The sequence below is a fragment of the Bos indicus genome, chromosome 10, assembly GCF_029378745.1.
Source record: "Bos indicus isolate NIAB-ARS_2022 breed Sahiwal x Tharparkar chromosome 10, NIAB-ARS_B.indTharparkar_mat_pri_1.0, whole genome shotgun sequence".
In the NCBI taxonomy this organism is placed as follows: Eukaryota; Metazoa; Chordata; class Mammalia; order Artiodactyla; family Bovidae; genus Bos; species Bos indicus.
In genome coordinates this window covers 4,733,769-4,760,753 of record NC_091769.1, presented here as the reverse complement: position 1 = coordinate 4,760,753, position 26,985 = coordinate 4,733,769, and the positions used below count along the sequence as shown (strand labels likewise).

The following is a 26,985-nucleotide window of genomic DNA, read 5'->3' as shown; positions in this document are numbered from 1 at the left end:
TTGGGAGGGGTTGGCACGGGGGGAAGCGGAAATAGCTCCAGGACCGGGGCGCGGAGCTGAGGGGCGCGTGCGCACTCGGCGGCTGACGGAGACGTCGCCCAGAGACCTTTTCCGGAAGCTTGCTAGAGTGAAATAGTAGTTGCTCTGTCAGCGATCTAGGGACCACAACAGATTCGACGCAGAGGACCAACCTGCGATTCCGAGTCAGGGTTGGGTTCTCCCCCGCCCCTACCCCGGTGCCTCTCTAGAGATGTTCTTTGGAGCAAGGCCCGCCCACTGCACTCGCTGAGCCAGCGCTTCCGCCCTCCCTTCCCTCCAAGCAAGATGGCTGAGGAGCAGGAGTCTGCGCTGCAGCTCCCTCCCTCAACTGCTCCCGAAGCTGAAGTGCCTACCGAGGTCTCCCCAGAAACAGCCACTCCGGAGCCCCCTTCTTCTGCTGCAGTTTCTCCGGGAACAGAGGAACCTGTCGGTGACACCAAGAAAAAAAGTAATTTTCAGAGCACTGTCTCTCTGGGCAGAGGCGGGAGGTTGAGGTTGTGTTCGAAAAGGGATGGAGGCTAATAAGCAAAAATAGGGTAGGGCCGGTTCCAGACGAGGTTCTTGACCAGTCAGGAGAAAGGAAGTATACTTTTCGGCTTTCGAGACGTTTGAGTTGAGTGCCTCGAAAGAAAAGCTATCCCTAGAGGCGCCGTCGCGATGTGGTGCTGGGTTTTAAAACCGTGTACTCTCATCTTCCTTTAAAATAGCCAGACTGCGAGCTATGTGAGGATGGGAGCACTGTGGGATCTTGGTAGCTCCGAGTACTTAATGCGAGATCTAATTATTTGAATAGTGACTTTAGCTGATACGGATTGTTGTTGTTCAGTCGCTCAGTCGTTTCGGACTCTGTGCGACCCCATGGACTGCAGTACTCCAGGCTTCCCTGACCTTCACCATCTCCCGGAGTCTGCTCAAACTCATGTCCGTTGAGTCGGTGATGCCATCCAGCCATCTAGGTGGTAAGGATAGTCTGTAGCAGATCTGAAGTAGAATCCACACCTTCCAACTAGGTCACCGGTTTTTTTATACCAAATGGGTGTGAGCTCATCTTGGACCAAAAAACGGGTTTTGAACACTGCTAAGGGAAAACCGAAAACATTAGCATCGCCTTAAAAAAAAAAAAAGCAACACCATTTTGGAATCTTTGTAACGAATTACATTCATTACAAATCATTTCATTGCTTGAACTCGCTGTCCTCAACCCTTTATTGCTTGAGAATTAGTTCACCATTGTAAAATACAGAAATTCCTTTGTAAAATGCAGAAATTCCTAAGTGGAGCACTCTATGTAGAGTTGCCTATGAGAAAAGCAGGAAATCATTTTCTGTCCCGAGTCTTAAAGTGTAGGTATGGCATTTAGTGCTTACTGATCTCTAGGCCTTTCATCCAGCTTCATTTTCTGCTACTGTGGAGTGTAATTGTCTGTCCCATCATTGTCCCTCTTTTAAGTCAGACTGACCCTACATTTGAGGGAAGTCTTCTCTGTCATTTCCAGCTGATGCACAGTAGGGGAACAAAACCCTGTAATTATTTCTGTAGATAACCATTAAAATCGTCCTTCAGATGAATCCCTTGAGTTTTACAGATCCTCTTATTTTTTTGGAGTCATTGTGTTAGTTTCAGCTGTACAGTGAAGTGAATCAGTTATACATATATCCACTCTTTAAGATTCATTTCCCATGTTGGTGATTACAGAGTATTGAGTAGCATGCCTTATGCTATACAGTAGGTCCCTGTTAGTTATCTGTTTTATATATAGTAGTGTTGTGGAGAAGGCACTGGCACACCACTCCGGTACTCTTGCCTGGAAAATCCCATGGATGGAGGAGCCTGGTGGGCTGCAGTCCATGGGGTCGCAAAGAGTCGGACTGACTGAGCGACTTCACTTTCACTTTTCACTTTCACGCATTGGAGAAGGAAATGGCAACCCACTCCAGTGTCCTTGCCTGGAGAATCCCAGGGACGGGGGAGCCTGGTGGGCTGCCGTCTATGGGGTCGCACAGAGTCGGACACGACTGAAGCGACTTCGCAGCAGCAGCAGTGTTGTTCCCTTTTTTAAAATTTAAATTTATTTATTTTAATTAGAGGCTAATTACTTTACAGTATTGTATTGGTTTTGCCATACATCAACATGAATCCCCCACGGGTGTACATGTGTTCCCAATCCTGAACCCCCCTCCCACCTCCCTTCCCATACCATCCCTCTGGATCATCCCAGTGCACCAGCCCCAAGCTTCCTGTATCCTGCATCGAATCTGGACTGGCGATTCATTTCCTACATGATATTATACATGTTTCAATGCCATTCTCCCAAATCATCCCCCTCCCTCTCCCACAGAGTCCAAAAGACTGTTCTATACATCCGTGTCTCTTTTGCTGTCTCGCATACAGGGTTATTGTTACCATCTTTCTAAATTCCATATATATGTGTTAGTATACTGTATTGGTGTTTTTCTTTCTGTCTTACTTCACTCTGTATAATAGGCTCCAGTTTCATCCACCTCATTAGAACTGATTCAAATGTATTCTTTTTAATGGCTGAGTAATACTCCATTGTGTATATATACCACAGCTTTCTTATCCATTCATCTGCTGATGGACATCTAGGTTGCTTCCATGTCCTGGCTACTATAAACAGTGCTGTGATGACAAAGACAGAAATATAGATCAATGGAACAAAATAGAAAGCCCAGAGATAAATCCACGCACCTATGGACACCTTATCTTTGACAAAGGAGGCAAGAATATACAATGGAGAAAAGACAATCTCTTTAACAAGTAGTGCTGGGAAAACTGGTCAACCACTTGTAAAAGAATGAAGCTAGAACACTTTCTAACACCATACACAAAAATAAACTCAAAATGGATTAAAGATCTAAACATAAGACCAGAAACTATAAAACTCCTAGAGGAGAGCATAGGCAAAACACTCTCCGACATAAATCACAGCAGGATCCTCTATGACCCACCTCCCAGAATAGTGTTGTTCCCTTTTATTGCCTTCCAATTTACTCTAAGCCAAAACAGACTTTGAAAGGGTTTGTCTTAATATCTAGCAGTCTCAGTCAACAGTTTACTATGTACTTGACCCTGGAGATCGCTGTGAGAACTGTGGCTAAAAAATAACTGCTCACAACCTCGATATGGTCTGTTTTCTTGGGTCTGCTCAATTTATGATTTTTAACCATCCTTTAAAAATCAAATTTTCATTTTCTGGGTCCTGTGAATATTTGAGTTAGCTTCTCTGATGTCACACTTACTTTCTAGCTATTGAATTTCTACCCTGAAATTGTCATCCTTTTTTGAGGACCTTTTTTGATAGAAAAAAGCCTAAATATTTCATATATTCCACATTTGGTTTAATCTACAGCTTATTGAAGCAGACCCAGGTTGTTAGTTCTTGCAGCCCTTTAGGATCATCTGAGGGAGCTTTTGAACTACCAGTGCCAAGGCCCTACTTCCAGAAGATTCTGATTTAATTCATGTAGGCATCTGTATTCCTGTAAATGTTCTTCCAGTTGAGTCTTATGTGTAGCTATGGTTGAGAACTACAAGCAAATTACCTTTTATAATTTTTTTTTTTAATGTATAGCTTTAATTATAAATATTTTTCTTCTGTAGTTTCTTGCCCTTGCCTTCTTCAGTAATACAGCTTACTATTTTCTGCTTCACATTCTTGGAATGTGCAGTTGCAGTTGACTGATTGATAGCCCCAGGGAATTTAGGGAACAGGGACCAGGTGGTGTGGAAGATCAGTTAACCAAAATCCCCTTAGTTATCTCCCAGTTCATCTTTTTTCCTTGGATAACTGAGATCAGAATTACCAAGTGGAAGAAGAAAGATAAGCTTTAGTAGAAAGATAAACAGTGCATGATGGGTTCCAGATGGCTTCATTCCAGGGATAAACTTGAATAAATTGATCTCAGTAAACTCATAGTGACCCAATTTTTTAATACCAAGGAATGGGACAAGAAGGATGTAACAGAATGGAGTTGACTTTAGGGGGCAGCAGAACACTTCTGCTTTCAGTCTTTCTTTTGATTTAATAGTTAATTTTATTTTAATTGAAGTATAGTTAATTTGGGCTTCTCAGGTGGTGCTCTGGGTAAAGAACCTGCCTGCCAGTGCAGGAGGCTTAAGAGAGTCGGGTCAGGAAGATCCCCTGGAGGAGGGCTTGGCAACCCACTCCAGTACTCTTGCCTGGAGAATCCCCTGGACAGAGGAGGCTGGAGGGCTACAGTGTGTAGGGTTGCAGAGAGTCAGCTATGACTGAATCAACCTAGCAAGCATGTGCATAGTTAATGTACAGTGCTGTGTTAGTTTCAAATGTCCAGCAAAGTGAGTCAGTTACATGAGTGTGTATTGCTCAATCATGTCCAACTCTGTAACCCTATAGACTGTAGGCCACCAGGCTCCTCTGTCCATGGGATTTTCCAGGTGAGAATACTGAAGTGGGTTGCTATTTCCTACTCCAGGAGATCTTCCTGACCCACGGATCCAACCCAAGTCTCTTATCTCCTGCATTGCCATGTGGATTCTTTACTTCTATGCCACCTGGGAAGCGCCTATTCAGCTAAACATATATGTATAGATTCTTTGTCATATTCTTTTCCATTGTACATTATCACAAGATAATTGAGTATAGTCCTATTTACCTGTTTTATATCTGCTACTGCTAAGTTGCTTCAGTCATGTCCAACTGTGTGACCCCACGGACTGTAACCTATCAGGCTTCTCCGTCCATGGGATTCTCCAGGCAAGAACATTGGAGTGGGTTGCCATTTCCTTCTCCAATGCATGAAAGTGGAAAGTGAAAGTGAAGTTGTTGAGTCGTGTCTGACTCTGTGCAACCCCATAGACGGCAGCCCACCAGGCTCCCCCGTCCCTGGGATTCTCCAGGCAAGAACATTGGAGTGGGATGCCATTTCCTTCTCCGATACATGAAAGTGAAAAGTGAAAGTAAAGTTGCTCAGTCGTGTCCGACTCTTAGCGACCCCATGGACTGCAGCCTACCAGGCTCCCCCGTCCATGGGATTTTCCAGGCAACAGTACTGGAGTGGGGTGCCATTGCCTTCTCTGTTTTATGTTTAGTACTATATGTTAATCCCAAACTCCTAATATATTCCTCTCCGCTTTGCTGCTGCTGCTAAGTCGCTTCAGTTGCGTCCGACTCTGTGCAACCCCATAGACGGCAGCCCACCAGGCTCCTCTGTCCCTGGGATTCTCTAGGCAAGAACACTGGAGTGGGTAGCCATTTCCTTTTTCACCTCTCCCCTTTGGTAACTATAAATTTGTTTTTTATGTTTGTGACTCTGTTTCTATTTTGTAAATAAGTTCATTTGTATCATTTTTTTAGATTCCACATATAAGTTGTATCATATGATAATTATCTTTTTCTGTCTGACTTAATATGATCTCTAGATCCATCCATGTTGCTGCAAGTGGCATTATTCTGTTCTGTTTTTCGCTGAGTGATACTCCACGTCTTTTTTCCCATTCGTCTGTTGATGAATACTTAGGCTTCTTCCATATCTTGGCTATTTGAATAGTGCTGCTGTGAACATGTGGGTGTGTTACTGTTTTCTCCAGATACATGCCCAGGAGTGGGATTGCAGGGTTTTATGGTAACTCTATTTTTAGTTTTTTAAGGAACCTCCATACTGGTCTCCATAATGTCTGTTAATTACATTCCCACCAACAATGTAAGAGGGCTCCTTTTTCTCCACACCCTCTCCAGCATTTATTACTTGTAGACTTCTTAATGATGCCCATTCTGATTGATGTGACTTCATGGTAGCTTTGATTTGTATTTCTCTAATAATTAGCAGTATTGAGCATCTTTTCAAATGCCTTTTGACCATCTGTGTCTTCTTTGGAGAAATATCTGTTTAGGGCTTCTGCCCATCTTCTAATTGGGCTGTTTGGTTTTTTTTTGATACTAAGTTGTAAGAACTCTTTGTATATTTTGGAAATGAATCCCTTGTCTGTTACATCATTTGTAGATATTTTCTCCCAGTCCATGGGCTGTCTTTTTGTTTCCTTAATGGTCTCTTTCACTGTGCCAAAGCTTTTAACTATTAATTAGGTCCTATTTGGTTACATTTGTTGTTATTTCCAGTACTAAAAGAGACAGATTCAGGAAAATGTTGCATTTTATGTCAGTGTTCTGCCTGTGTTTTCCCCTTGGAATTTTATAGTATCCAGTCTTACATTTTAGGTCTTTAATATATTTTGAGTTTATTTGTGTATGTGGTGGTAGTGGATGTTCTGATTTCATTCTTTTACATGTAGCTGTCTAGTTTTCCCAGCAGCACTTACTGAAGAAACTCTTTTCTTCATTGTCTATTCTTGTCTCCTTTGTAGTGGATTACTTGACCATAAGTGTGTGGTTTCATTTATGGGCTTTCTCTCCTGTTTAATTGACCTGTGTGTCTGTTTTTGTGTCAGTACTGTCTTGTTTTGGTGATTGTAGCATTGTGCTGCTGCTAAGTCACTTCAGTCATATCCGACTCTGTGCGACCCCATAGACGGCAGCCCACCAGGCTCTCCGTCCTTGGGATTCTCCAGGCAAGAACACTGGAGTGGGTTGCCATTTCCTTCTCCAGTGCATGAAAGTGAAAAGTGAAAGTGAAGTCACTCAGTTGTGTCCAACTCTTCGCAACCCCATGGACTGCAACCTACCAAGGCCCCTCTGTCCATGGGATTTTCCAGGCAAGAGTACTGGACTGGGTTGCCTTCTCCAGACGGTAGCATTGTAGTATAGTCTAAAGGCAAGGAGTGTGATTCCTCCAGCTCTGTTCTTTCTCATGGTTGTTGAAATACTTGTTTTAGTTCTGTGAAAAATGCCATTGGTAATTTGATAGGAATTAAATTGAATCTGTAGATTGTCTTGGGTGGTGTAGTCATTTTAACTATACTGATTCATCCAATCCAAGAACACAGTATATCGTTATCGTTCTTTTGTGTTGTCTTCGGTTTCTTTCATCAGTGTCTTACAGTTTTTGGAATACAAGGTTTTTGCCTCCTTATTTAGGTTAATTCCTAGCTATTTGATTGTTTTTCATGCGATGGTAAGTGAGATTGTTTCCCTAATTTCTCTGGTATTTTGTTGTTAGTCTGTGGAAATGCAGCAGATTACTGTACACTAATTTTGTATCCAGCAACTTAAAGGAATTCATTGATGAGCTTTATTAGCTTAGTATCACTGATTGATTTGCAGATGTTGAAAACTCATCATACCCCTGGGATAAAACCCACTTGATCATGGTGTATGGTCCTTTTAATGTATTGTTGGAATCAGTTTGCTAGTATTTTGTTGAGGATTTTTGCATCTGTCTTCATCAGTGATACTGGCCTGTAATTTTCTTTTTTTGTGATACCTTTTTCTGGTTTTCCAACAGGGTGACCTCATAGAACGAGTTAGTAAGTGTTCTTTCCCCTGCGATTTTTGGGAATAGTTTGAGAAGAATAAGCATTAAATCTTACAAATATTTGGTAGAATTCACCTGTGGTCCTGGACTTTAGTTTATTGGCAGTTTTCGAATTCCTCATTCAGTTTTAGTACTGGTAATTGATCTGTTCATATTTTCTATTTCTTCCTGGTTCAGTCTTGGAAGATTGTACCTTTCTTAAAATTTATCCATTTCTTCTCAGTTGGCCATTTTATTGGCATATAGTTGCTCAGAGTAGTCTCTTACGATCCTTTGTATTTCTGTGGTGTCTATTGTAAACTTCTTTTTCATTTCTGATTTTATTGATTTGGGCCCTCTTCCTTTTTTTCTTGATGAGTCTGACTAAAGGTTTATCAAGTTCGTTTATCTTTTCAAAGAACCAGCTTTCAGTTTATGTAATCTTTGTCTTTATTTTATTGACTTCTGCACTGATCTTTATTTTTTCTTTCCTCCTACTAACTTTGGATTTTGTTTGTTGTTCTTTCTCCAGTTGCTTTCGATGTAAGGTAAGGTTGTTTGAGATTTTTCTTGTTCCCAAAGTAAATCTGTATCACTGTCAACTTTCCTTTTAGAACTACTTTTGCTGTGTTTCATAGGTTTTGGATCATCGTTCGTTTTCATTTGTCTCTAGGTACTTTTTATTTCCTCTTTGATTTCCTCAGTGATGCATCGATTGTTTAGCTTCCATGTGTTTGTGTTTTTTGCAGTTTTTTTCCAGTAGTTTATTTCTAGCCTTGTATTGTTGTGGTCAGAAAAGATGCTTGATATGAATTCAGTTTTCTTCAGTTTACCAAAGCTGGCTTTGTGGCACAGCATGTAATCTATCCTAAAGAATGTTCCCCGTGCATTTGAGAAGAATGTGTATTCTGCTGCTTTTGGATGGAACACTATAAATATCAGTTGAGTCAGTCTAGTCTAATGTGTCATTTAAGACCTATATTTCCTTATTGATTTTTCTGTCTGGATAACCTGTCCCTTAATGTAAGTGGGGTGTTAAAAGTCGCCAACTATTGTTGTGTTACTGTCATTTACTCCTTTTATATCTGTTAACATTTGCCTTATACATTGAGGTGTTTCTCTGTTGGGTGCATGTATATTTACAATTGTTATGTTATATCTTCTTGGAGCGATCCTTTCATTCTTATGTAGTGTCTTTGTCTCTTGTAACAGTCTGTATTTAAAGTGTATATTGTCTGATACAACTGTTGCAGCTGTGGCTTTCATTTGATTTCCATTTGTGTGGAATACCTTTTTCCATTCCCCACACTTTCTGTCTATATGTATGTTTAGATCTGAAGGGTTTCCCTGGCAACTATACAGATTTTGTTTTTGTATCCATTTAGCCAGTCTTTTTTGGTTGAAGCATTTAGTCTGTTTTCTCTTAAAGTAATTATTGATATCTATGTTCCTATTGCCATGAACTTAAAAAACACTTACTCCTTGGAAGGAAAGTTATGACCAACCTAGATAGCATATTAAAAAGCAGAGACATTACTTTGCCAACAAAGGTCCGTCTAGTCAAGGCTATGGAGAAGGCAGTGGCAACCCACTCCAGTACTCTTTCCTGGAAAATCCCATCGGTGGAGGAGCCTGATAGGCTGAAGTCCATGGGGTCACGAAGAGTCAGAGATGACTGAGCGACTTCACTTTCACTTTTCACTTTCATGCATTGGAGAAGGAAATGGCAACCCACTCCAGTGTTCTTGCCTGGAGAATCCCAGGGATGGGGGAGCCTGGTAGGCTGCCATCTATGGGGTCGCACAGAGTCGGACACGACTGAAGCAATAAGGAAAGTCAAGGCTATGGTTTTTCCAGTGGTCATATATGGATGTGAGAGTTGGACTGTGAAGAAAGCTGAAGAATTGATGCTTTTGAACTGTGATGTTGGAGAAGACTCTTGAGAGTCTTGAAAGAAGAGACTCCCTCTTCTTCCAAGGGGACTGCAAGGAGATCCAACCAGTCCATCCTAAAGGAGATCAGTCCTGGGTGTTCATTGGAAGGACTGATGCTGAAGCTGAAACTCCAATGCTTTGGTCACCTCATGCAAAGAGTTGACTCATTGGAAAAGACTCTGATGCTGGGAGGGTTTGGGGGCAAGAGGAGAAGGGGACGACAGAGGATGAGATGGCTGGATGGCATCACTGACTTGATAGACGTGAGTCTGCGTGAACTCTGGGAGTTGGTGATGGACAGGGAGGCCTGGTGTGCTGTGATTCATGGGGTCGCAAAGAGTCGGACACGACTGAGAGACTGACCTGAACTGATTGCCATTTTGTTGATTATTTTGGGTTCATCTTTGTAGGACTTTTTGTTTGCCTTCTTTCATTCTCTTGTGATTTGATGAGTATCTTTTGTGTTAAGTTTGGATTCCTCTTTCTTTTTTGTATGAATGTCTGTTAATAGATTTCTGTTTTGCAGTTACCTTGAGGTGTTTATGTAGGAGCCTATACTTATAGGTACTTGTTTTAAGTTGCTGATCTCTTCATTTTAAATGCACTTTAGATACTTTACAGTTATACTTTTCCTCTTTTCATAGTTACTGTTTTGATATTATATTTTACATCTGATTTGTTTTATGTATTGTTTAAACTGCCTATTATGGATACAGATGATTTTACTATTTTTGTCTTTAAACTTCCCTGCTAGCTTTGTGTACAAATGATTTCCTGCCTTTATTGCATGTTCGCCTTTACCAGTGAGCTTGTCTGTGTCATAATTTTCTTATTTCTAGTTGTGCCCTTTTCTTTTCCAGCTACAAAAGTTTCTTTAGCATTTTTTGTAACGCTGGTGGTACTGAGTTCTTCCAGCTTTTTTTTTTAATCTTTAAAGTTTTTTATTTCCTCATTATATCTGAACGAGAGCCTTGCTGGGTAGTGTGTTCTTGGTAGTAAGTTTTTCTCTGTCATCACTTTAAGTATATCATGCCACTCCCTTCTGACCTGAATTAAAAAATCAGCTAGTAGCCTTATGGAAGTTCCCTTGTATGTTTTATACATACAAGTATTTTGTTTATCTTCAATTTTTGTCATTTTGTTTACAATGTGGTGTTGTATATTTCTCTGTGAAGTAATCCTGTATGGAGCTTTCTTCACTTCCTAGACTTTGGTGACTGTTTGCTTCCCTAGTTTAGGGAAATTTTCAGCTGATATCTCTTCAGATATTTTCTCAGGCGCTCTCTCTCTCTCCCTGTTCCCCTTCTAGAGTATAATGTGAATATTACACCTTTAATGTCCCAGAAGTCTCTTAAACTATCCTCATTTCTTTTCATTCTTTTTTCTGTTTGGCAGCAGTGATTTCCCCTATTTTGTCAGAACTAATCATTCTTCTGCCTTATTGTTAAAAAAACTTCCAATTTTTTTTGTTAAGTGAAGTAACTTCTGGAGAAAAATTCATAGTCTTTCTATTTGCATCTTTGTATTTTGAATTACTGAAACGTTTGATTTCTCTGAAACCTTTTTGGCCCTAGTTGATATATTTTCTTTTTAATAATTTGTATTGTTTTCCTTCATTAAAATGTTTATTGTAGAAAACTTGGTAATTACAAATAGCACAAGTAATATCAAGTAATAATCACCTATAATACTCCTACTAGGAAATACTATTTTGGAGCATATTCTACACTTACATGAATATGTGCCTGTGATGGTTTTAATGAAATTGAAATCGTTTTCAGTTTTATATGTAATTATGCTGTTTTATTGGAGAAGGCAATGGCACCCCACTCCAGTACTGTTGCCTAGGAAATCCCATGGACGGAGGAGCCTGGTAGGCTGCAGTTCATGGGTTCGCTAGAGTTGGACATGACTGAGTGACTTCACTTTCACTTTTCACTTTCATGCATTGGAGAAGGAAATGGCAACCCACTCCAGTGTTCTTGCCTAGAGAATCCCAGGGAGGGGAACCCTGCTTGGCTGCTGTCTATGGGGTCGCACAGAGTTGGACACGACTGAAGCGACGCAGCAGCAGCATGCTGTTTTATATGTAATACTTTTTGATAACTTTTAATACTATGAAATATGCTTTATAATACTTATCTTTAATGGCAGCTTAATTATCTTATGGTTTAATGAGTGAGTTATATGATACTGCTGTAAATACTCTATACATAATCATTTAATCTTTATAACAATCTTACCAGGTTTCTGCTATTATCCTCATTTTATAAGTGGAGAAAGTGTAGTATGGAGAGATTAAAGGGCTTACCTAGATACATGTATACGTACCTGGCAAGTGGCAGAGCCGAGACTTTGAACTCAGGGAGCTCAGAGTGTGTGTTAACTTTAGTATATAACTTCTTTCATAGAGTATAATATCTTTTATTTAACCAATCCCCTCTAAATATCTTTGTTGGAAATTTAGATGTATCTTTTTTAAATTAAAAATAAATGTTTCCATGAAAGTGAAATTCTTCTAAATGAATCTGTTCATATCTTGTATTTTTAATCTCAGGCATGCCTCCAGGATCATGAGTACATAAACTGTGTATTGAATGAAGATTTCAGCTTTCTAACGCCTTTTACATCCTATCCTCTTTAGGCGCGTCAGCGTACTTGTCAGTCTAGTTCACCATTGAACAGCATGAGTTTGAACTAAGCGGGTCTACTTATATCTTCACATGTGGCTCAGTGGTAAAGACTCTGCCTGCTGATGCAGCAGATGCTGGTTCAATCCCTGGGTCGGAAAGATCTCTGGTTGAGGAAATGGCAACCCACTCTAGTATCCGTGCCTGGAAAATCCCATGGACAGAGGAGTCTGGTGGGTCCATGGACTAACAAAGAGTCAGACGACTTGGCAACTGAGCAGCAAGTCTACTTATACATGGATTGTTTTCAATAAATACCTACCAGAGTAATAGATAATCCATTGTAGGTTGAATCTGTGTATGCATAAGTTATAGGTGGATTTTCAACTCTATGGACATTGATGCCCTCAGTTCCTGTTTTGACCAGGGTCAACTGTTTGTTTGTTTTTCCTTTACAGTTGACATTCTGCTAAAGGCTGTAGGAGACACTCCTATAATGAAAACAAAGAAATGGGCTGTAGAGCGAACCCGAACCATCCAAGGACTCATTGACTTCATCAAAAAGTTCCTTAAACTTGTGGCTTCAGAACAGTTGGTATGAAACCAGTGGTGGTCATTTCCCTACAGAAACTCACAGAGCATTCATCTCTCAGTATCCGGGGGGAGGGGATTGATTCTAGGACCATCTTCTGTAGATGCTCAGGTTCCTTATATAAAATGGCATATTTGCATATAATCTGTACATGTTCTCCCATATAGTTTAAATCACTTTTAGATCTCTTATGTATTACCTTATACTATGTAAATAGTTGCCAGTACCCAACAAATTAAAGTTTTGCATTTTGGAACTTTATGGAATTTTTCTCTCCAAATGTTTTTTCATCACAATTGGGTGAATCTGAGGGAGCATTCAGAGCCCATGGATTCAGAGGGGGAGCTATAGTTCCTAGGCGACAATAAATAACTTGTATAGAAATACATATGGAGCCACATATGTTACTTCAGTAATATCCTTTTATTTCTTTTGTTAGTGGAATTTCTGTGCTTTATTGAAGGATTCTCTGGTGAACCCTGAAATGAAATTAATTTTTTTAGCCTACTGTATTGGTTTTCCTCAAAAAGTCACTGAATGTCCATGCAGAAAGATCTATCCTAGAATATCGGTACAGAGAGTTCTGGAGTTCTCTTTGTTCTGGTGTCAATATTGCATTCTTCCCGTTCTTCTCAAGGTAAGCAGTGCACCTGTGCCATGTGCTGTGGAAGAACTAAGAGATGCTCAGTTCTTCCTTCATGAGTTTGAACTGCAGAAATCTGCTTATACGCAGCCGTTGAACAACATGAGTTTGAACTGCAGAAATCCATGTATACGTGGATTTTTTTCAAATACGTAGTGTACTGCTACACAACCAACAGTTGGTTGAATCTGCCTTGTATACCTAGGTTTTTGACTGCTCAGAGGGTTGGCATCCCACCCCCTTGTTTCTAAGGGTCAGCTGTATTCATTTCATACTGTGGTACATGTTAAGCATTTCATGCCAGATTGTTAGGATTACAATTTTAAATGCCACTGGTTTTGAATTTGGTATTTGACCACAGAAACTTAAACGTCTGCATGGACTTGACTTTTTGTCACATATATTAATATATAAAATACCTTTATCTTCAGATCACACTCTTGGTCCGTGTTAACACATAATGTATAAGTGGATAGGTAATTGAAGAATCATTAACTGTTTTTTGAATACAATTATGTATATGGATTGGGAAGGGATATAGTTGCTGTGAACACAGGAATGAGAACTGGTAAAATGAATGAAGTGATTATTAAGTGAGGTTTGTTGGAATTTATCTCTTTTTGTCAATGAAGAAGAAGAAACTACTCTGATCTAAGATTTTGGTGGTAATTGCTTTTCACGAAAGTGTCATGTCATGAGTACAAAAGTTAAGTGGAAGATAGGTTAATCACTACAAGTTACTTGAGATAAGGATAGCATAAAGCCAGGGATTCCTCCAAAGGAAGTTGCAAGGGGAAAGTGTTGGAGATTTTTGAGTTTTACAGGTGAACATCTCCACTTGTGATCACTTGGAATGAGAAAATCATGTTTTCTAAAGAGTGCCATAAAGAATTTGATTAAATTTCAAAGATGGGCAAGAAGAATATAGTGTCATCTACTTGCATATGGTAGCTAAAACCTGAGGAACAGAGAACCTTGCCTAGAGGTCAAGTCTAAATGGAATAGTTAGGGGGATGAGGACATACACTTAAGAGATTACTAAGGGTAGAGCATGAAGAGTTGGAGGTAACTAGAGGAGAACCAAGTAATTCAGGCATTACTTTTAGAATTTGTAGATAGAAGAAAAGACAAAACAGTGCTTTGTTCTATGTTAATGTTAGAATTTTGACAGTTTGTATTGCCTATATTCAATAATCTGAAAGGACTTGGTTGCATTTTGTATTGCCTGTATTCAGTAATCTGAAAGAACTTGGTTGATGTCAACATGTATTTGGTTGAACCACGTAAAGTTTTCATTCATGAATCGTTTCGACTCAAAACCCCAGCAATTTCATATGGTCCAATTTTAAGCTTCTATAGTGAATATGACTATTTCTTCCCTGTTAATCAATAGAAAGCATAAAAGTCATCTTTTAATCACTTTTCTAGATTAACCTAGAACTAACGTCTTCTAGCTTCATGGAGCTGCTGCTGTCGTTCAGTTGCTGTTGTCTCTTACTATTTGTGACCCCATGGACTGCAGGACGCCAGGCTTCCCTGTCCCTCACTATCTCCAGAGTTTGCTCAAATTCATATCCACTGAATCAGTAATACCATCCAACCATCTCACCCTCTGTTGCACCCTTTTGCTGCCCTCAGTCTTTCCCAGCATCAGGATCTTTTTTAGTAAGTCGGCTGTTCACATCCAGTGGCCAAAATATTGGAGCTTCAGCTTCACTATCAGTTGTTCCAGTGAATATTCAGGGTTGATTTCCTTTAGGATTGACTGGTTGGATCTCCTTGCTGTCCTAGAGACTCTCAAGGGTCTTCTCCAACACCACAGTTTGAAAGCATCAAATCCTTTGGCTCTCAGCCTTCTTTATGGTCCAACTCTCAGATCCATTCATGACTACTGGAAAAACTATAGCTTTGACTATATGGATCTTTGTTGGCAAAGTTACGTCTTGCTTTTTTAATATGCTGTCTAGGTTTGTCATAGCTTTTCTTCAAAGGAGCAAATGTCTTAATTTCATGGCTGCAGTCACCATCTGGACCCTACATTATTTTAGCAAAATAAATGTCAAAAGAAAAAGTAGTGCTGGGGATTCTGGGAAGATAGCAGTGGTGTCAGAAGGCATGAATTCCCACTAAAACAGTCAACTAGAAAGTAAAACCAAATCCCCGTAGTCCGTATACTTAAGACTCAGATGACAGTATCCTCGTGAACACTAAGATTCAAGTTGATAGAAATTCCCAACAACTACAGGATCTGTGTCTTATTAGCAGATGTGCTGCCAAGATATGCAAGCAACTTATCAATAGATAAATGGATAGAAGATGTGTACACCCACACACACACAGCACAGTGGAATACTCGTTCAGTCGCCAAGTTATGTCCGACTCTTCACGACCCCATGGACTGCAACACGCCAGGCTTCTCTGTCCCTCACCATCTCCCTGAGCTTTCCCAAGTTCATGTCCATTGCATCAGTGATGCCATCCAACCATCTCCTCCTCTGTTGTCCTCTTCTCCTTATGCCTTCACTCTTTATCAGCATCAGGGCCTGAAGAGTCAGCTGTTCACATCAGGTGGCCAAAGTATTGGAGCTTCAGTATCAGTCCTTGCCAAATATGGAAAAGGTGTATACAGTCAGCAAAAAGAAGACCTGAAGTGACTGTAGCTCAGATCATCAGCTTCTCCTAGCAAAATTCAGGCTTAACCTAAAGAAAGCAGGGAAAACCAGTAGGCCAGCCAGGTATGACTTAAATCCCCAGAGAATATACAGTGGAAATGATGCATAGATTCAAGGGATTAGATCTAGTAAACAGATCTAGAATCTAGTGCCTGAAGAATTATGGACAGAGGTCCATAATGTATTCAGTTAGTCGCTCAGTCGTGTCCGACTCTGCGACCCCATGAATCACAGTGTGCCAGGCGTCCCTGTCCATCACCAACTCCTGAGTTCACTCAAACTCAAGTCGATCGAGTTGGTGATGCCATCCAGCCATCTCATCCTCTGTCGTCCCCTTCTCCTCCTGCCCCTAATCCCTCCCAGCATCAGAGTCATTTTCCAATGAGTCAACTCTTCGCATGAAGTGGCCAAAGTATTGGAGTTTCAGCTTCAACATCAGTCCTTCCAATGAACACCCAGGACTGATCTCCTTTAGGATGGACTGGTTGAATCTCCTTGCAGTCCAAGGGACTCTGAAGAGTCTCCTCCAACACCACAGTTCAAAAGCGTCAATTCTTCGGTGCTTAGCTTTCTTCACAGTCCAACTCTCACATCCATACATGACCACTGGAAAAACCATAGCCTTGACTAGACGGACCTTTGTTGGCACAAGTAATGTCTCTGCTTTTCAATATGCTATCTAGGTTGGTCATAACCTTCCTTCCAAGGAGTAAGCGTCTTAATTTCATGGCTGCAATCACCATCTGCAGTGATTTTGGAGTCCCCCAAAAATAAAATCTAACACTGTGTCCACTGTTTCCCCATCTATTTCCCATGAAGTGATGGGACCAGATGCCATGATCTTAGTTTTCTGAATGTTGAGCTTTAAGCCAACTTTTTCACTCTCCTCTTTCACTTTCATCAAGAGGCTTTTTAGTTCCTCTTCACTTTCTGCCATAAGGGTTGGCGTCATCTGCATATCTGAGGTTATTGATATGTCTCCCGGCAATCTTGATTCCAGCTTGTGCTTCTTCCAGCCCAGCATTTCTCATGATGTATTCTGCATATAAGTTAAATAAGCAGGGAGACAATATACAGCCTTGACGTACTCCTTTTCCTATTTGGAACCAGTCTGTTGTTCCATGTCCGGTTCTAACTGTTGCTTCCTGACCTGCATATAGGCAGCAAACAAAATCATCCCAAAGAAAAAGAAAGAAGGCAAAATTGTCTGAGGAAGCTTTACAAATAACTGAATGGAATGCTACTGAGCCATTAGAAAGAAAGAAAATTTGCCATTTGCAGCAACATGGATGGACTTGAAAAGCATTACGCTAAGTGAAATAAGTCAGAGAAAGACAAATACTGTATGATATCACCTATTCATGGAAACCAAAAAATACAAAAAACCAGTGAATATAACAAACAAGAAGCAGACTTAACAGATACAGAGAACAAACTAATGGTTTCCATTGGTGGGAGTAGGGTACAATATAGGGCTGGAGAAGTGGGATGTAAGACTATTGGATGCAAGATAGGATGGAAGATGTATTGTACAACATGGGGCACATAGCCTATGTTTTGTAATAACTGTAAATAGAAAGTAACCCTTAAGAATTGTATAAAAAAATTTTTTTTAACTTAAAAAAAGAACTTCAGCCTGGAGTGTTTGGTTGCTCAGGCTCTGGGATGTGTCTTGGGGAGAGGTGGAATGAAATGTTGAAAGAATTTGAGGGACTTCCCAGGTGGTCCAGCAGTTAAGAATCTGCCTTGCAATGCAGGGAACATGGGTTAGATCCCTGGTTGGGGACCTAGGGTCCTACTTGCCATGGAGCAGCTAAGCCTGTGTGATGGCAAGTGCTGAGGTTGCACACCACAACTAGAGAGTTCTGTGCACCACAATGAAGAAAAGAATGAGAAGACAATAAATACTGAGTATGAACAATGGAGAGTAAACATACAGATACCAGGAGTCCCTGAAGAAGAAAACCAAAAGCAAAGGAACAAGACAAATACTTAGAACTATAACTCAAAAGAAATTTCTTCTAAAAAGATTTGAAACTACATAATGAAAAAACTTACCAAGATCCTGGGAATACTAACCCAGTGCAACCATCACCGAAACACATTCTGGCAAGATTACTGGACATGAAATAAAAAGAAAAATCCTTTGCACATCTAGGGGGAAAAGATCATAGCTTAGAATATTAGGTTACTTCCAGATTTGACTAGTAGAGATACAAAGAAAGTGTTGAGATAATGGATTTTATATACTATTAATGCAAAGCTGGCTTTTAAGGTAGCAACTATTAGCAGTGTGCAAGAACTGAAGAGTATGCTGTTGCCATGAACCCTTCCTGCATAATCTAATTGAGAGGTTGTAACAAACCAAAACGACTAAAGAGACATGACTTAAAAACAAATCATTAGTCTTTAAAATTTTATCCTCCCACATTCTAGCATTTAGTTAAAGATTGCATTTTGAAATTTTTACCTCCATGTATCCCCCATATAAACTACCTTAATTGCTTTTTATATTAAAGTCATTTTCAGTTGCTAACTCCTGCTACAGAGTTACATAGGTTTCTTACAGTTCTCTATTATATCTGCTGTATTGTCCCTTCGACAACTCACAACATCGTTTGTTGCTTTTGCCTACAGAGTCCTAATTATTACTCTCTTCACCTAGTTAAGTCCAAATTTGGTCCTCAACTTTTTTCTTCCAGAAAGTCTTTCCTAACCAAACGGCTAGGCTAAACTAATGCCACATCTTTGTGCTACACACCTTCTCAGATGCATCTTGCCCAAGTATATATTCTTATCTGCGTATGTTTGCTTATGGAAGGTGGGAATCAACGTTAATCCTCATTTTTGTTCCACACCTTATGCGTTTCCTAGCACATAATAGACACTCAGAGTTTGTCTACTGAAATAAACTAAATTTCATCCAGAGTCTGTTTCCTAATTTAAAGTGTACCAAAATATAATAAAATCTGTGTTCACTCAGAGTTGAACTGTCAGGAACCAAACACAAATTATTATGTCTCTATCATAGGAAATTCATGTTAAAATGCACACTGATTTCTGAAATTCTGTTAGAACCTTACTCAGTCTTAATAGTGAGTTGATATTTGATTATTTTAAATAGTTAAATAAGTATAACTATTAGTCTATTGACTACATCTACCAAGCGCTTACACTTGATGTGTACGATCTCATTTTATTGTTCCCAGCAGCTTCAAGAAGCATAGGTCCTGTTAGTTTCTGTATTTACAAACAAGCACACAGTTTGAAAAAAGTTACTTGGATTTAGAGCCAGAATTCAAACCTGGATCTCAGTAGAACCCCTCCTCTTACTTGTACTTAGTCGCTCAGTCGAGTCTGACTCTGCCAGGACTGTAGCCCGCCAGGTTCCTGTGTCCATGGGGATTCTCCAGGCAAGAACTCTGGAGTGGGTTGCCATGCCCTCCTCCAGGGCATATTCCCAACCCAGAGGTCAAACCCATTGCGCGTGGATTCTTGACCATTTGAGCCACCAGGGAAGCCCAAGAATACTGGAGTGGATAGCCTATCCCTTCTCCAGGGGAATTTCTGACCCAGGAATCAAGCTGGGGTCTCATTGCAGGCAGATTCTTTACCAGCTGAGCTACCCAGGAAGCCCTCTCTTCCTTACTTAAGAAGTACTGTTACCACTCTATATTGTCTGAAGGAGAAATGTACGTGATATTTATTCTTGTTCTAGCTGGTATCCCAAATAGTGTCTAGTAACCAACTATTTGTGTGTGTGTGTGTGTGTGTGTGTGTGTGTATTTAAGGACAGTGTGTGTATATATATATTTAAGGACTAAAAGATTAGTACCACAGTTACAACCACTGGAACTCAAACTGTCATTAAATGATAGGATTGAAAAGAGTTAGATGACTCATTTGTATAGAATTTGTAAAATTATTTGTTTCCCAATAAAACAAACTGAAACCACAAATTTTCTCTAAAGCCATATACTGTGAGCGTATTTCTTTCATATTTCTTCATAGAATATGCTCATATATGAAACCCAGGAAATTTTAGTCTTAGAATTTAATATAGATAAAGGAAAATTGTGTTAACCTTCAGTGTTTTGTTTTATTAAAAGGAAACTATGAAAAGTCACTTAGACACTATGATCTTTTGCTTCAGTATCTTCAGGAATTTTTTTAAGTACTAAAATGTTTTAGTAGAAACAGACTAGACTGAAACATTTAACAGTGAGTCCTTTAAGGAACAACAAGATTGTAAGGATATTAGATTTCAATTTTGTTACATTTTTTTTCTGTGTCATTTGGCCTCAAGTGACTTTAGGTGATGCAATGGTTAAGAATCCGCCTGCCAGTGCAGGAGATACAAAATACGCAGGTTTGAGCCCTGGATCCGGAAGATCCATTGGCGTAGAAAATGGCAACTCACTCCAGTATTCTTGCCTGAAAAGTTGCATGGGCAGGGGAACCTGGCAGGCTACCGTCCATGGGGTCCCGAAGAATTGGACACAGCTGAGCACACAGCACACAATTAGATGTTTTGATTTGGGGCTGTGTGTGTAAAACTTTGTTAAGAGAAACTTTCTTTAATTATTAATAAATGAGAATATTGGTATTTTTTACGAATGTAATTTCTTGAATAAGTCTTTAAAAGCTATTGGTGAAAACAAACGTTTCTTAGTTATAAAAAGCTGGAAACAAAAATTCTGTTACTCCTCCAAGGGAAAAAAATACTGTTCCAAAAGATCTTATTAATTACTAATTTATGAGAATTAGAAAGGAGTTTAGGGACACTTTGTTCACTTCTGAAGACAAAGAATTTGAGGTAGCTGACTGGGAATCAGAAAAATGCAGATTAATCTGAATACCTTTAAAAATGAATCACCATAAATGTTCTTCTTTCTTGCAGTTTATTTACGTGAATCAGTCCTTTGCCCCCTCCCCAGACCAGGAAGTTGGGACCCTCTATGAGGTAAAACATTCCTGCTTTATTTTCGTCATGGAATATGCTCATCTGTGTATAATGTGACCATTAACTCACATCATTTAAGAGAAGGAAATGGCAACCCACTCCAATATGCTTGCCTGGAAAATCCCATGGACAGAGGAGCCTGGTGGGCTACAGTCCAGGGGGTCGCAAGAGTCTGACATGACTTAGTGACTAAACAACAAGTTCATAATTGTCTATCAAAAAAGATTACTTTGTTGTGTCTCAATAAATGACACAGTGATTGAAAAATTAAGGAATGAATAATACAAATAGAAGATGACTGAAATATGACCAGAAAGTGAGATCTCCTTGTTTGCCTGCAGGGAGTATCCTCCACATTGTTTATATAATCAGTAATCCAGATCACCCTTCAAGAAATTGAAAAGGAGACTATGTAAGAATGATTTAATTTAGCATCTTTAACGTTTATGATGACTAGTATTTTTCCAGTAACAGCTTGTATCTGTTGAAGGAAATAGCCTTTATAGATACATGTACAAGGATATTTATGATACACATAACAATTCTTTCTTAGTTTCATCTAAAGATAACAAAAATTGAGTTTAATTTTCACTGCATTTTTTTCTTTTTGTAGTGTTTTGGCAGTGATGGTAAACTGGTCCTGCATTACTGCAAATCTCAAGCATGGGGATGAACTACAGAGGAAAAGATCTTGCTAACTTAAAAGGAATCTTCACAAAGGAAACTGCTCTGAAAAGTTTTCGTCTTGTGGTTGTAATCTGTTCAGCATGTATCTACTATGACCCACGTTTATTTAAAATATCCACAGAGTAGATGGACTTATAAAAATGTGATTTGTATTAATACAAAAATCATCATAAAAGATTGACATTAGTATATACCCATTACTACAGTTATTCCTTCAGAGGTATCTTCAAGGTATTGAAAAGGAGACTAAGATGATATAAAGCTGCTTTTGTACTACTTCTCAAAATAACTGAAATTGTTTACTTGAATAATTAGCACTCTACTGATCCCCCCCCCACAAAAAGTCAATTTACTAAAAGATTCTTTGGGGGCGTATTCAGGGAGTCAAATTTGTTTGTGGCAGTGATAGGCCTTTTCTCATTCACATTTCTGTCAACTGTTACCTTGTGAAACAGATTTGCATCGACCAGCTGGCTTTATTACCTTAGTCAGTCAGTAGAGGGCAACCCAGCTGCCAGAAAGAGTTAAGCAGCTTGGTTCTACATCTTTACCAGAAGCTAATAGCTATTCCTGCTAATTTCTAGCAAACATCTAGCCAAGAGAGCACACATGTTGACACACTGGAAAACTGCTTTAGAGAAGAGTCATGGTTTTGGTTTGTTTTATTGGGAAACAGAAGTAATTTTACAAATTCTAGACAAATGAGTCATTGAACTCTTTCAATCCTATCATTTAATGATTCTTGAGTCCCAGTGGTTATAACTGTGGTATTACGCTCTCTTTCATTTCAAAGTGTCAAAAACACTCATTGAGTAAGCTTGGAAGCATCTTTCAGTTTTTTATAATGTATTTTCCAACTTGAAAATGCTCAAAAAATAATTGGAAAATAGCTAGATTTTATGCCATGAATAAAACTACTATTTTTTTTTACTGATGCTATTAAACTGATAATTGCTTTAATAAGATTTAACTTTTTTCTTCATTCTGTATTATATTTGTGATGCAGCATTTTTATAAAACATTCTAATAAATTGAATGGAATATTCAAACAGGATCTAAGGTGTGTGCAAGAAATCTAAGTGTTTATTTTCAAAGATAATGAGAATGATATGATTTTGTCAAAGACAAAGTCCTTTGAGTCCCAGAATGTACTTTATGGTTAATGATCTGCCGTACATTATCATTAGGGAATGCCAAGGAACAATTCAGTTTAAGGTAAGGAAATCATGTTCAGTTCTCCTTTTCTACTTGAGAACAAATTTCTAAGCCCCCTTATAATGATGTCCCTGTTTAATAAATTAATGCAACTAATATTTAGCCCTGAAATAATACAGGTTGAATTGTGTAAATTTATTTTGTAAGGTGAATTAAGAAATCAGTATATGTGTTGAAAGTTGGAAAGTATATTATTTTCAGATCAAGTAAGTTGAATATGGTGAAGATCTGTTGTCTAGTTTTGTGCTCTTACAGTTTACTGAAGGATGTATATATATTTACCTACATGCATTTATATTTAACAGATGGCAAGAATGTGTTTAACCTCTGTGTATATTATGTTTGCTGCTAAGGTTTCAAAATGATAGACTGTTTACTTAATACTTAACATCAAAACTACTTGAGTTTGAATTGTGTCATCAACTTATTCTTTTTTGATCTGAATAATTGATTAATTTATTAAATCTGAGGTTAGTTAAATATGTATACTTTGTTTTCTTCCCTCACAACCTTTAAAAATAGGGCTTTACAAGTTTTTCAAACTATATTTGCAACACTTACTTGGAAGCCTAGATCCCCTAAGTTATTTGCTTAATTAGAACCTAGAATGCAATTCACAAAAATATTTTTGCAGATGTTTGAACTCTTGATTGACATGAGCTTGGGGTGTTGGGGGGTACCTGAACCTTAAGTTTTCCATATTTATGAGAAAATCAGTGTCAGTAATGTCATGCTTTACCTTACTGTACAGAGATTACAGTGTATGTAATGTTAGACTGTGGGGCTTCCCAGGTGTGCAGTGTAAGGAATCCCGCCAGTGCAGGAGATGCTGAGACTCGGGTTCGTTCCCTGGTTCAGGAAGATCCCCTGGAGAGGAGAGTGACAACTCACTCCAGTATTCTTGCCTGGAGAATCCCATGGACCACAGAGCCTACTGGGCTACAGTGGGAGTCGCACAGGTTCGAACACCACTGAACAACTGAGCGCACACACAACGCAGTGCTGTAACACTCCGCTTTATCTTTGAAGCTGCCTGTGCCAAGGACTTCACGGTGAGTTCTCCATATTTAGGGTATAAGGTAAGCTTAAGAATGTCTATCTGGAATCAAAATAAGATGGAACAGTTTCTGGAATAATTATTATTTTGGATATTGGGGGGGGGCGTGGCAGAGTTTTAACCCTGAAGGGACCTTTAATATTATCTATTCTGATAAGATTAGAAAACTCAAAGAGAAGTGCAGACCCAGCTTAGATCACATAGCATTAGATTACACTTGCTTTAGATGACACAGCCAGTTTAGTTGTGAGTAACTCACACTGGGAAAGTGCAGTGTTCAGGGGTATAATAATGAAAACCACCTTTTGTGCAGCTTCTGCTTCATTTCCCAAGGATTATAAATATACTTAGTGCAATATGCCTTAGTAAGGCATAAGGGAATTCAGCTACAGACCACATAATTAAAGGAAAGTATTCAGAAAACAGTACAGCAGATTTAGTTTTACAAATAACTCTTTTCCTTCAAAATTGTTCAGCCTGCACTAGATTATTCACTATTCCCTGAACATGCATTGTGTGTGTTTTCTGTTTCCTCCACTTCAGCCCCTTCAAGTCTCACCTCTCTGCCTAATTCATTTTTTATCTTTCTTAAAAATTACCTGAATCTCAGAAGGAGGAGATAGTCTCATAAGAACAGTGAACTACCACGCTTACAGCAGTTACTGCACTTACAACCTTATAAGCATGCTGAACACCCTTTCATCATTGTAATATCCCTAAAAATGGGATGTTTGGGGGCCTTTTATTTGGTACCCACTATGTAATACTTAGTACATTGCCTTACCCATAATCAGTAATTTATCATATATTGAGTTTATGAAATTAAGTGTGGTTTGCAAAATGATTTGACTTAAAGCAACAAGTAATTTGTTTTTAATTTTTCATGGCATAAGATAAAAATGCAATATGACAGTTTTGATGTCCAATAATTGAAGAGCTCATTTCAGTTGATAGGAAAAGACCATTGAAAAATGGGCAAAATACATTAAAATGCAGTTCACAAGAATAAAAATATTGATGGCTAATGGGGCATGAAAAGTACTGGACATCACTAGTTATAAAAAGTACAAGTAAAATCTATGAAATGCTGATTATCACCTCATTATCAGTAGTTAAAAACAATTACCAGTATTAACAACACGGGGGAAAATAAGCCCTATCATACTCTTGGTGAATGAAATATGAATTAGTACTGCATATTTAGGGGACGTTTCGGCAATCTATCAAAAGTCTTGAAATTGTAAATTTTCATTTGTTTATTTTGTCTATTCACCTATAGAGTGCCTACTATATCCTCAGCATTGGAATAAAGCATAAGATCCCTGTTCTGGAACTTTCTAGTTGGGAGGTAGATTGTCAGGTGTGAATTTAATTCTTGAAATTTTAAATTGATTTGTTTAAATAATAGTAAGATACTTGATACCAAATATTAGATTTACCTTTTTTTTTTTTTTCCTTTTTGGTCATGCCACTCAGCTTGTGGGATCTAAGTTCCCTGACTAGGGATTGAAACTGGGCTCTCAGCAGTGAGAAGGCCAAGTCCTAACCACTGGCCTGCCAGAGAATTCCCTTTGCTTTCTTCTGTGATATTGATGAAGGAAAGATAAAACGGGTATGTGTATGAATATGATTAGAATCTTGAGTTAGAGGAATCCTTATAAATCAGCTCCCATGGTTCCCTATATGTTCTCTCATGAAGCAGATATACCTGAAACTCATTGGTTATTTACAGTGACACCCTATCCATTTGGAGCTGGATCTATTCTTTACAGAACTCTCTTCCCTACTGCCTTCCTCCCTACCTCTTAAAACTGTCTCTTCCCAGTTGTACTAAGTACAAAGCATATCTTTTCCCCTTTCCCACCTCAATTCTCCCAAGTCCTCTAATTTAATCATGGCAAATCCATTCCTTCCAATTCTTTAACTAACTCCTCTCTAACAACCCACTTCCAGTCTGTCAGCACATCTTGGCAACTTTACCAAAAACACGTTTGGAATTCAGCCATTTTTCATCTCTTCTCTGACTCTAGCCAAGGCTACCATGATTTTCATGTGAAATATAATAGCCAGCTAATTGGCTTCCCTTTATCTTCTCTGTAGCCAAAATCCCCAAGTGGCTTCCTGTTTCTGAGTAAAAGTCCTAAGTGATCTAAAGTCCCCATTTCTACAGCTTGCCACCCACATCCGTGTTCATCTGTGTTATTCACACACTGGGCTTGCTTCCATCCCAAGGCTTTCTGCTTACCATTTCCTCCACCTGGGAACTTCCCTAAGACAACCACATTTCTCACTAACACATCCTTCAGTTCCTGCTCAATCATCACTTCATCAAGGAAGTGTTCCCCTGAGCTCCCGCTAAAATGACACCTCCTCACCACTTTCTATCTTCTTTCCCCTGCTTAATTTTTCTCCACCGTGTGTTGTATATAGTAACAATACCATGTGTCCATTTCTGTATGTATACTGTATGTAGTATTAGTTGCTGTAGCTACCCCCATGAACACTAGAACATAAGTCTTCTGAGGGCAGTCTTAAGTTTTATAGTACATGCTTTTAAATATGTGTTGAATGGATAGATAGGTCAATATTGTAAGCCTCTAATAATTCTAGCTCCTTTCTCTGGATATCTACCACATGTCAATGTCTTTCTTAAATGGTCTTAAATCTATCTTAAGCATGATTATCATTGCCCTGGGCCATGCACAGTGCAGTAGAACTACCACCTCTGAATCTAGGTATTCTGCTTATGTTCATAGAGCCTGTACTGGCAGTCACCTGGGGTAGGGCGGGCATGAGGGATACTACCATTACAATGTGCAGTTCTTTGTGGAAGAATATACGCTTACTCCTTGGAAGGAAAGTTATGACCAACCTAAACAGCATATTCAAAAGCAGAGACATTACTTTGGCAACAAAGGTTCGTCTAGTCAAGGCTATGGTTTTTCCTGTGGTCGTGTATGGATGTGAGAGTTGGACTGTGAAGAAGGCTGAGCGCCGAAGAATTGATGCTTTTGAACTGGGGTGTTGGAGAAGACTCTTGAGAGTCCCTTGGCCTGCAAGGAGATCCAAGCAGTCCATTCTGAAGGAGATCAGCCCTGGGATTTCTTTGGAAGGAATGATGCTAAAGCTGAAACTCCAGTACTT

General features: G+C 39.2%; 1 protein-coding gene across 1 annotated transcript; it reads left to right on the top strand.

Moving 5' to 3' along the window:
* The first annotated feature begins 68 nt into the window (after positions 1-68).
* Positions 69-23,268, top strand: ATG12 (autophagy related 12). Its single transcript, XM_019968031.2, has 4 exons — positions 69-487; positions 12,471-12,607; positions 20,820-20,882; positions 21,496-23,268. Exons 1-4 carry the CDS (start codon positions 325-327, stop codon positions 21,553-21,555), a joined length of 423 nt encoding a protein of 140 aa, XP_019823590.2. The 5' UTR covers positions 69-324; the 3' UTR covers positions 21,556-23,268.
* Positions 23,269-26,985: the final 3,717 nt, after the last annotated feature.

Bases quoted from the DNA above. Each gene is read 5' to 3' on its own strand.
- ATG12 (XM_019968031.2), top strand. From the start codon at position 325: ATGGCTGAGGAGCAGGAGTCTGCGCTGCAGCTCCCTCCCTCAACTGCT. The intron at 12,608-20,819 runs GTATGAAACCAG...TCTTTCTTGCAG, and splicing joins TTGTGGCTTCAGAACAGTTG to TTTATTTACGTGAATCAGTC. The intron at 20,883-21,495 runs GTAAAACATTCC...TTCTTTTTGTAG, and splicing joins AAGTTGGGACCCTCTATGAG to TGTTTTGGCAGTGATGGTAA.